This window comes from Cryptotermes secundus, unplaced genomic scaffold (genome assembly GCF_002891405.2).
Source record: "Cryptotermes secundus unplaced genomic scaffold, Csec_1.0 scaffold1717, whole genome shotgun sequence".
Taxonomy (NCBI): Eukaryota; Metazoa; Arthropoda; class Insecta; order Blattodea; family Kalotermitidae; genus Cryptotermes; species Cryptotermes secundus.
Window position 1 is genome coordinate 36303 of NW_019737429.1, and position 12036 is coordinate 48338.

The following is a 12036-nucleotide window of genomic DNA, read 5'->3' on the forward strand; positions in this document are numbered from 1 at the left end:
AAGAAGACATAAGAAGATGCTGGATGACCTTGGGGACAGAAGAGGATACTGTCATTTGAAGGAGAAAGCTCTAGATTGCATTAAGTGGAGGAATTGTTTTGGAAGAGACTGTGGACCTGTCGTCTGGCAGATTACTGATGATGATGATTTAATCAGTGATGGGAAATACAGCAATGTGATTGTTTTGATGCCCATCAGAACGAAAGTCAGCTTACACTGAAATGCTGGGAATCCACAGTTGGACTCAAACAGGCAAGGGGATATATATACCAGGACCCTCTACCAGAAGAACAAAGGACCTGTTGAAATTAAACAGAGATCAACTAAGATGGGTGGTAGGTTTACTTACTGGACACTGCCACCTAAAAGGACACCTTTATAAAATGGAACTAATAGAAGACCCAACCTGTGAAAGGTGGCCGCACCATAGCTCAAACGGTTAGTCACTGGCTTCCCACTGCAGTGGCCTGGGTTCGATCCCGGGCCTGGTCAAGTGGGATTTGTGATGGACAGAGTGGCGCTGGGCAGGTTTTCTCTGAGTACTTTGGTTTCCCCTGCAAATCTTAATTCCACCAATTGCTCCACAATCACCCTCACCTATCTGGGGCTGGTACAACAGGCCAGAAGTGGCTGCAGTACAAGGGACTTAGTCCCATCCCACTAGCAATAAATAAAAAAAAACCTGTGAAAGGTGCCTACAAGAAGATGAATCAGCCACACATATCCTATGTGATTGTGAGGCCATAGCTTACTTAAGATTTTACCACCTGGGTCAGTTCTTCATGGAACCATGTGGCTTTTATGATGCCCCATAAATAAAGTCCTATGTTTCATTCAGAGTGTAGGATTAAGAATGGGTTAATGCAAAGGGGTATGAATGTATAAGGGGTGAGCCCTCTCGTCCCTTGCACCATGACCTTCAGTGATCTAGTAAGGGGAAGCACAATAGATCATTGAAGGTCGCAGTGTGAGGGCTGGATTTTATGGCCCATCTCTTACACACATACACACATCAAAATGAAAGAACTTTCTCAACAAGGGAAGTAACAGTGTTTCTACATGGTGCAATCCAAAAGTTCCCAAAATATATTAATAAAAACTATTACATCTTACCTAGATCTTATTCTGCACCATCACCTTCAAAGTAGTCCCCTTGGGAGCACATACACCGATCCCAGCATTTCTGCCAATTTTCAAATGCATCCTGGAAGTCTTTCTTTGTTAGGGTGTTTAGTACCATCTGCATTTCCGCTTGAATTTCCTCAGCTGTATCAAATCTTCGTCCCTTGAACTTGATTTTCATCTTGGGGAAAAGAAAGAAGTCGCATGGAGCTAAGTCTGGCGAGTACAGTGGATGGGTAACAACTGCCATCTTGTTTTTCACCAAAAATTCCTGCACAGTGTAAGCCGTATGAGGTCGTGCGTTGTCATGGTGGAGTACCCAGTCATTCGTGCGCCACTTCTCTGGACGTTTTCTCCTCATGTCCTCCCACAAACACCTTAGAACATCACAATAGAACTCTTTATTGACTGTATGACCAGGAGGGACGAACTCCTTATGAACAATCCCGTCAATATCAAAAAAACAGAGCAAAATGGACTTAATATTGCTCTTGACTTGTCGAGCTTTTTTTGGCCGAGGCGAAGAAGGGCTCTTCCATTGTGACAATTGCTGCTTGCTTTCAGGGTCGTAGCCATACACCCAACTTTCGTCACCAGTGACAACCTTCGAAAGAAAGTTTGGATCCTCATGAAGCTGTTGCTGAAGTTCCCTGCAGACTTCCAAGCGATGCTGCTTCTGTTCATTTTGCAGCAGTCGTGGCACAAACTTCACCGCAATCCTCCTCATGTTCAGTTCCTCTGACAAAATTCGTTGACATGTACCATAACTTAGTCCCAAGGTGTTACAGAGGTCTTGGATGGTCAGTCTATGGTCTTGCAGAATCAGATCCCTAACTTTCGTGACATTTTCTGGTGTGGTCCCAATTGATGGCCGTCCCAAACAATCATCATCAGTCAATGTTCAACCATTTTTGATATACCAGTCGTAAGTTTGTGTCTGGCCTAAATTGTTGTCACCAAAAGCTTGCTTCAACATTTGGTGCGTTTCTGCAGCGGTTTTCCCAAGTTTGAAACAAAACTTTATACAGACACGCTGCTCTCTCAGGTCAGCCATCGCAAAACTGCAGACTCACGGAAACACAACAATGGAAATACGTTCACCAACAATAAACCCAACCACTCAACTCGACGCCGCTTGCCACACTGATTCAAGAAGGATGTGTGAGGAGACACCTAGCGGTATTTCGATGTACTCATAACCATTCACACGCAAAATTTAAATTTCGGAAACTTTTGGATTGCCCCATGTATTTGTTGAAGTTTTCAATGTTGCTTGTTCAGTTGAGCAGTCATGTCTGGTGTGAAATGGAATTTCTGAAACCTTACAGGATCAAAGAGTTCATAATATTCAGAGCTCTTCATCCACAGCTATGCTGTCACACAAGTACCTTACCTCTGGACAGTTATCTGACTATTGTGCAGATCTGGATACTGGTAATGAACCTCTCAAAGGAGTTCAAGAAACTGCCAATGTTTGAGAGCTCTTGTCATAATTTTGATGATAATAGCTGCTACTAATTCCATTACCTTGGAGATATCTGGATAGCTTTGGGTGCAGAGGGCATCTTCAAAGGTAATACAAGGAAACCAAGCAAGAAGCTAGCATGAAGCAAGCAGAATGCAGGACAAAGTTATAACATCAAAATAGCATGAGTAATGCTCGCTACCATTCAGTTCAATATCTTTTGTCTTCCTCCTCTTCTCAAGATTTATGGATTAAAATATACAAAACGGTTTTGCCTGTAGTTTTGGCCTCTCACATTAAGGGAAGAACATAGAATATTGATATTTGAGAACAGGGGGCTAAGGAGAATATTTGGATGTAAGAGGCTTGAGAAAGTTGCATAGTGAGAAGATTCATAGTTTGTACTATTTACCACATTATTTAAAGTAATGTTGCCACTGTATAGTCACACTAAATGACATGACAATATGTAGGCATTGGAGTGTTCAAAGGCTCATCTTCATTATTTTATTGATTATACATGTATGAAGCATTATTGTTGTTATTAGCAATGAATTACACTTTTTATAACCAAGGAGACACTGAAAGACACTTTGAAGATTGAAACTCACATTTATTCATGGTATGTGGTAAAGGCTTGATGGACAAATCAGTTTGTTGTATAATTGAAGGGACATGATATGAAAGGATGTAAGATGCTTAGGTTTATTTTAATTTTTTTGAGCCACCTGATACATTTTCATTCTGACTATTTTTAAACAGCTTGGAAATGAATCTAGGAAATGTGTTCGTCAGTGTAAAATTAGAAGCAATTTGATCTAAATTTCAGTCATTATGCACCATTATGCTGTTATGGCATTACTAGTGCTTCAGAAATTATTTCTCACCCACTAAATATCATTGCAAAGACAGTCAGAACCTGAAAACCTACAACTTTGACCACTTTTATGTTAGGCAATGTGAATGAACATCTTCTGAAACTACGAGGGTTGGAACTTTAATAGTGGCAACTATTTATTTACAACTGATACAAAATAGATGCATGTGTCAAAGTTTTACTGTCCTTCAGTGTAGGCACCAGCATTGTGTACAACCCATTGCCAGTGATGTGGAAGTCGTAGGATACCTTTAGCAGTGCCTGTTGTGTTGATAGTTCAAATGGAGTGGTCTGCTGCCTGAAGAATCTCTGGAACAGTTCTGAAGCGAATGCCATGAAGTGGTTCCTTCCTCTTAGGAATCAAGTCGAAGTCACGAGGGTTTAAGTCCGGGGAGTATGGTGGATGGTACAGCACTTCCCAGCTCCATCGATCAAACAAATCAGCTACAGCTTGCCATTTCTGCATTTCTGTCAAATCATGCGGAACCCATCATGATGCAATTTTTCTCATGCCCAGGCGTTCCTTCAGAATGTGAAGCACAGTCGTATGCGCTAATCCTGTCTCTCGGGACAGCTCACGAATTGTATGGCGTCGATCACTCTCCAGTAACGCGGAAAGAGCCTACACTTCTTCTTCACTGACACTAGGACGACCTGGCCGACGCATGTCTGCCACATTTTGGCGCCCTTCATTGAAGGCTTGTAGCCACCTTGCCACTGTTCTGTAAGGCAATGCAGATTCCCCGCAAGCCTCTAGAAGACCTTGGATGACACTGTTGTGCTGTATGGCCTCTGGCACATTCAATCTTTATCCAACTCCGGTGTTCCTGTTTCGAAAACATAACACTACATTGGACCACCAGCTAACATGAGGCACTGCACATGCGCATGATGTGGGAAGAAAGAGTCCATTTCCCTTGAGGTAAGGTAGGTATGTAAGTAACGTGTGGTATAAGCGACATTATTTGGTTCCGTTGCATGGTGTCTCCACAGCAGTGTTGCCACTATTGAAGTTCCAACCCTTGTATCTGCATTCATTCAGAAATCAGCAATTCAAAACTCTGCCTTGGGTCAGAAGCGGCCTTTGGATGTGTAAATTTAATAGTAGAAACTCATGAACCACTTGCAATCCCAGGGTGGGCCAAAAATTGTCAACAATTTCTTTCCTATGGAATTCAGTTTTAAGACTTTTTTTGTGTGCTTGACTTATAGGATCAATACAGAGTGTTTTGAATCTTATCGCCGTGCAGATATCTATGCATTTGGTCTTGTGCTATGGGAAGTTTGCCGGAGAACATTATCTAATGGAATTGCTGAAGACTACAAACCTCCTTTCTACGATCTAGTGCCAAATGATCCCAGTTTTGAGGACATGAAGAAGGTGGTTTGCATTGACCAGCAGAGGCCAAATTTGCCCAACAGATGGGCTTCCAATGCGGTAAGGCTTTCAGTGAATGATAGTTATACTGTAGAAAAACAATATTTGTTTATAGATTTCTAACTTGTTAAACTAATTAGTAAATGAATGTAGGCAGATCCATTTTCTAGCAAACATTGCTGTGGCCATCTTCAGGGTTGGTGTCTTGTATGTCTGGAAGGAAGGGGTGAACATGATTGCTTTGTCTTGAGCTGGATTCTGATTAGTTAGGGGATGAGGAGAAGTCATGGAACCTGCCTAAGTGGCCTAGGCTGTAAACTTTGTTTCATATGTTTTGCATCTGTACAATTTTGTTGTTGTTGTTGCTGATATTCTCCATTGCATTGGCAGTAGTCATGAATGTCAGTAATTAACTTGTGTTTCTTCCAGTTGAACCGTTCATATCAGTGCATTTGATTCTCTGACTTCTTTCTCTCAGTCAGACTGCTTCCTTCCTACTTATTCACCTGTCACCCTTTAAATGTTTACCCATGCTCCTTATAATGACATGACCTAAAATGGCATGTGTGACCAATCATTTGATATTCCCCTACTCTTGGGATCCCAGGATGTTTCTCAGGTAAGAGTGCTTGGCCACCATCTCAGCCTCTTGCTCTGTTGATGGTTTGGCAGACAAATTGGGACCCAGTTCCAGACCATTTTGATTTATTTTTCTAAATTCCATACCAGCCATTTGTGTCCTACCCATGTCAAGGGAACAAGGGCCTTGTCACCCTGCTCTCAAGTAGATGTGAGTATATTCTCCACCCATCCTGGATGTAAGGTAATTGTTGTTTATTGTTTATTGTTATTAAATAACTCCACAAATCCTGTACAGGGGCTTTAGCACCCATAGGATATAGAGCTAGTCAAACTTATACAATAACATACAAAACATTAAAAGATACATGGTGTAACATTAAATCAAGCCATATCATAACGACATGATTCATACACTGTTAGAAATACAACCTTTTACTTGTTACTACTCGAAGTTCATTCGTCACAATCATTAAACTTTAATCATAAAACAACATCACATAATACTAAGTAATAAACATAATTAAAAAATATAACATACAGTTAATCCCATTTACATCCAATCAGTATTTACAAATTATTTTGATTAAAATACTCCTCTAATGAATAAAATGACCACGAGCAAAGATATCTCTTTAATGCTGTTTTAAACAATTCAATTTTGTATGATAATGATTTTATATTTATAGGAAGATGGTTAAATATCCTCATTCCAATAGCATATGTCCCTTCATTATATATTGTTAATCTAGCAGATGGAAAATGAAGGTCAGTATTGTGCCTAGTATTTAGACCATGAATTTCTTGATTAGTTTTATAAAGATGCTTATTTCTCACAACGAATATCATCAAAGAAAATATAAAGAAAGCAGTCTTCTGGGATTTGGCGCTGTGTATATGTGAAATCCCAGAAGACTGCTTTCTTCATAGTCACCGCCATGAAAGCCTCAAATCTTACAAAGAAAATATATATTGAGAATAAAATGGTAAAATTTCCCAATCTTTAAAAAGTTGTCTACAAGAGTCTCTACATCTAGTCTTAGTCATAATATGGAGTATTCGTTTTTGCATCTTAAAAACACTAAGACTATGTGGTGAATTACCCCATAATAAAATACCATAAGATAATAATGAATGAACATTTGCAAAATATATCATTCTTAGAGTATTCTCCGTCATAAGGGGCGTGACAATCCTGATAGCATAACAAGCGGAACTTAACTTTTTTAAAACATGTTCAATGTGCCCCTTCCATGACAACTTTTCATCAATAATCAATCCTAGAAACTTGATATTAGTAAGATCAGTGATATGCTTATCTGCAAAAGTAATGTTTAAATCAAGCTTCTGACTATTTTTAGTCCGAAATTGTAAAAGATGTGTTTTGTCAAAATTTAAATAAATCAGATTACTCCTAAACCACTTATTTAAGTCATCAAGAGCGGTATTTATCTCCGTCAAAAAGTGTACAGGATTAGAACCAGTTACAATCATACTGGTGTCATCAGCATACAGCACTAATGTATTATTTTTAGAAACCGTCAAAGGCAGATCGTTAATAAATAAAAGAAAAAATAGAGGGCCCAAGATAGATCCCTGCGGCACCCCGTGTTTGACTATCTCCCATTCAGAGTAACTATTTCTAGAATTATTTTGAATTATCACCCTCTGGTATCTCTCTGTAAGGTAAGATTTGATCAAGGCATTGAATTTCCCTACAATGCCATAGTATTCAAGTTTATTCAACAGGATTTTATGATTTACTACGTCAAAGGCCTTCTTTAAATCGCAGAAGATACCTCCCACAATCTGTTTATTATTAAAAGCAGTTAATATATCATGTGTTAATGTATAAGCTGCTTTATCAGTAGAAGATTCACTTCTGAAACCATATTGCTCCTTTGCCAATATTTGATTTTGAACCACATGTTGGTGAATTCTTAAGTAGATAACTTTCTCAACAACTTTAGAAAAGGATATTAACAAAGATATTGGTCTGAAGTTTGCTATATTTAGTTTATCTCCTGATTTAAAAATAGGTTTCACATTTGAGTATTTTAATCTGGATGGCAAAATACCTTTTTCAAGGCATTTCCCGTATTTACACGTGTATAGGCCACAGCACAATTTTCAGACAAATTATAGAAAAAATAATTTTCTTGGAATATTATTTCAGGAGTATTACCCTGTATTACTAATTATGAATATAATTTTTTTTAAATGAAATGTGATTTCGAATATTTTGAATATAAGCCGCACCGAAGTTTTCCTCTTGAATTTTTGGCAAAAAATATGCGGCCTATACATGCGTAAATACGGTATTACTATATACGGGGAACTCCATTTCAAAATTTTAACTGAAATTTCATCGTACCCATGGGAATTTTTTGTTTTTAATGATTTTATAATCTTACGAATCTCCTGGGTTGATGTATTTACAAATTTAATCCTAGGATAGGCTCGTTCTGTATTTTGAAGACTATTTATGGCAGCTGTCTCATTTATATTTAGACCTATTATTTCGTCTGCTATTGACGAAAAATATTTATTAAAAATACTTGATATTATGTGCTGATCATCTATTTGCAGACCGTTATGATTTATTAATGATATTCCTTCTTTTTTTGTTTTTCTACCTGTTTCTGTTTTAACAGTATTCCATATAGTTTTGATCCTATGGCTGGAGGTTAATATCTTTTTATTGTATAGATATTTCTTAGCCTCCTTAATAACTCTTGATAGAATTTTACAATAACGTTTATAGAAATCTTTTAATGCCTGATCATTATTATATTTAATATTCAAATATAGCTCACGCTTATGATTAAGCGAAATTTTTATTCCTCTAGTCATCCAACTTGGTAATGGTAGCCTTATTTGACTTCTTTGAGGCAACTTGAATTGGTTGTCCTAGAACAATTTATTTATTGCTCCTCAAGCTGATTTCATATATATATTTTACTTGTGTATTACATATCTGTATTTGTTATGTAACATTACTCCGTTGTGGGCAAGTGATCATAGTAGCATGTAGACTATCCACAGCAGCAGTCAGTTTCTTATGTCAATATTTAAATAACTTCAGTGTACATTAGTTTGTTGTCTCCACTGCTCCATACCAGTGCACATTTTGACTGTTTACTTGGATGTGACCCTACTGTTTAATAATAGTCAGCAGTCTGAAGTCGTGACTTACTGTTATCCGTTTCTATTTTTTTTAGTAGGGGCATGCAGTAGCATTGCTGGTTGAGGCACTATGCTGCGAGGTGGAAAGTTGCAGGTTCAATTCCCAATGAGGTGATTGGGTTTTTCAATTGACCTAAACCTTCCAGCCATACTCTGGCCCCAGGGTCAGCTCAGCCTCTAACAGAAATGAGTACCAGGAATTTTCCTGGGGTTAAAGTGTGGTCAGAGCATAAGGCTGACCTCAACACCATCTTCGAGCCAGCTGTCTAGAATATATGAGACCTTTATGTCTCACAACCCTACAGGGTCTCACAGCCTATTACAGGGATAGTTTTATTTTTTGGCTTGTTTGTTCTTTCTCTCTATTGTTACATTATCAACTAGTACTGTCCTTACACTTCCTACTCAGTTCTTTGTAGGGTCTTGGTCCCAGCATGTTGGTAAATGTTAATATACTGAGTGGCTTGTGTGAGGTATAATTCAGAACAAAGAGTTTTCATTTATGATTGCTGGGGGTGGGGAAACTTTTACAAATCATACAGGAGAAAATTTCACCATAAATTTCGTGACCCAATATGTCCATCTCAAGGTACAATTTCCAAATTAGTGAAGAAAGTTCGAACCAACGGTATTTTAATTGACAGAAAGCCGTTAAAAAGAAATCATGTTTTAACTGAAGAAAAACTTGATGACATCAGTAATCAGTTACAAAATTCTCTTCAAAAATCTTTGTGGCAATTAACACAACAAAGTGATGTTTCTGTAAGCAGTGCGTGGAAAGCAACTGAACTGTTGCATATTGATCCATATTAAATTACTGTTGTTCCTCAAATTAACCCTGTGAAATATGAAACAACACTGAGGATTTTTAATTGGTTTATCAATCATGCATGGTGGACTTCTTGATCGTAAGCTGATATTTTTCACAGATGAGGCTCTCTCTAAATATTGTAACATGTTGCGCAACGGAGGACCCCTACCTCACCAGCGGCACGTGGCGGTAACGTAGCGCTCCCCCCCCCCGCGGTGACGTACGCGCAACGCGCGGTGACGTAAGACGGCACGAGATAACAGCGTTGCTAGGCTATACACCACGTCACTACTGTGACGTGGCGGGCGACCCTAGCACCAGCGAACGGAATAAAAGCCGGCTGAGCAGCAAGCGAGAGTCAGTGTGTTAGCAACGAGTTCACAGTTCGCAAGTTACGAGCTACAGACGCGTGTGCGAGAATCAGTGATAGTTCGTGATAACCAGTTATATTTGGAGTGTGTAATTCAGCGAGACTTGTATAGCTCCCGCGCTATTAATACGTGAAACTCTGGAAGATAGTGTTAAGAGATTTTGTTGTAGGGTTTGTAAAGTGTGGAAACCCGTAACATTGTGATAATTAATTGTAGCCGTTATTTGTAGGTTGTTGAATAAACCAATTAATGATCTCTACGGCGTATTCAGTAACGCAACAGGTTACATTGGTGTCAGAAGTGGGATTTGGACTTACACACGTCTCGACAAATAATTGAATTATTGTGCATCGAGTATTCTACTGCTACTAGATGGAGATGCAGCAGATGATGGAAATGCTGGCTAGGATGGATGCCAGCATGAAAACCAACAAAGAAGAAATGCTGAAAGAGATTAGGGCAAACCAAGTAAAAGCAGATTCCGACCCGAGTGCGGATGGAAAACAGAATGGACGCCAACATGAGATCCTACCAAGAAATGGAGGCCAATAGGAGGAAAGACAAGGAGGATTTCCTGGCGAAATTAGAATTCAATCAAGAAAAAGCAAATATCATGCTGGCAAAACTATACGCCGATAGGAAAACTGATAAAGACGATATGCTGAAAGAGATGAAGGCCATGCAAGAAAATAGGAAGACAGACAAAGAGGATTTAATGGCCAAATTAGACACCAACCAAGAAAAGGCGGCGGCCGACAAGAATTGAAGGCCGCAATGCAATCTATGATAAAATCCAACATAAGAGTTGAAAACATTTTGGCGATCGTTTAACACGACAAACGAAATCTCCAGGAAAACCTGACGAAGAACTACAACGAAACCTGCGTAGCAATTGACGAAACCAAACGCGAGCTCCAGGCCCTGTTGGACATGGTGCAAATGAAGGCCGAGCGGGGAAATACGTCAGCGATCGTCATGAGCACAGCTCAGCCACCGACATTCAACGGGAATTCAACATGGAGTGTGTTTCGGCGACAATTTGAGTTCGTAGCAGAACACAACCAATGGTCGGACAGGGAAAAATCAACATACCTGATCACCACTGTGAAGGGGCCGGGCGGCGGAAATACTACCCGGCATTCCGGCAAAAACAACTTACGAGGAACTCTTCAGGCTCTAGAGGACCGTTTCGGGGACCAACACTTTGCAGCTGCTTACCACTGCCAACTAAGAATGAGGACGCAGAGACCTCGAGAATCCCTGCAAGATTTTGCCACGGCCATTGAACTCCTTTCCCAACGTGCCTACCCCAATCTACCTGCTGACCACATAGGAAGGGAGGCAGGAAAAGCCTTCGCATACAGCATACGAGATGCTGATATAAAGATCCAGCTGCTGCTGGGAGGGGAGAAGACGGTAAACGAGGCCCTCCGACAAGCGCTAGAGCTGCAGGCGGTACTGGTAGCAGCCAGGCCTCACGGAGATAGCACCAAGTTCCGATCGTCCCCCACCCACCGAGGAGATGACAATAGACCACCAGGACCGAAAAGAAGGACCTTCAAGAAATAAACGGGAATCACCAGGGAAATCAGAATGGCGACCCAGAAACAGCAGGGAAACAAGCTGGAGAAACGACCAACCGTCGGGAAACGAGCGACGGCCGGCGGAGAAGGGCGAATGCCGGCATATGCATTAAGGTCCCCACACTACGCACTCACCGACATGACGGAGAAAGCCAACACCAGTCTGGTCACCCAGGGATGTGTCAGTGATAAGCCGTGCCAGGTGACAGTGGACACTGGAGCATACATCACGGTAGTAAGACCGGATATCGCCGCCGGATGGCCTGAAAGACAGCCAAATCCAGATTTCACGCTGCAGACTGTGTCTGGAGGATCCCTACCCATCCTGAAAGAAGTTCTGTTGACCCTTACCCTGGGGCACCAACCGATAACAATGTGGGTTTTCGTCGCAAATATCACCGATGAGGTCATCCTGGGACTGGACATACTGCGCGCCTATGATGCTTCAGTGGATATAGGGCGCCAAACTCTGCATCCGGTGGAAGAAGAGGTATCGTTATGGAGTCCTGGGGTAGGAACCTGTCCTTCTAGCTTAATAGTGGCAAAGGACCATGTGATACCCGCACGGAGCGAGGGAATAGTGATGGCTAGAATGGAGAATCATCTGGGAGTAGAAAATGGTCTAATAGAACCAAACCCCCAGGCCCACCAGCCTGAAGGAATC

General features: G+C 40.6%; 1 protein-coding gene across 1 annotated transcript in view; it reads left to right on the plus strand.

The window, feature by feature from the left end:
* The window catches only part of LOC111870450 (activin receptor type-1), a 47200-nt gene that overhangs the window by 26379 nt on the left and 8785 nt on the right, over positions 1-12036 (plus strand). The window contains exon 5 of the mRNA XM_023862755.1: positions 4677-4902. Within this exon, the coding sequence (XP_023718523.1) occupies positions 4677-4902 (226 nt within the window). The remainder of the gene's footprint in view (positions 1-4676; positions 4903-12036) is intronic.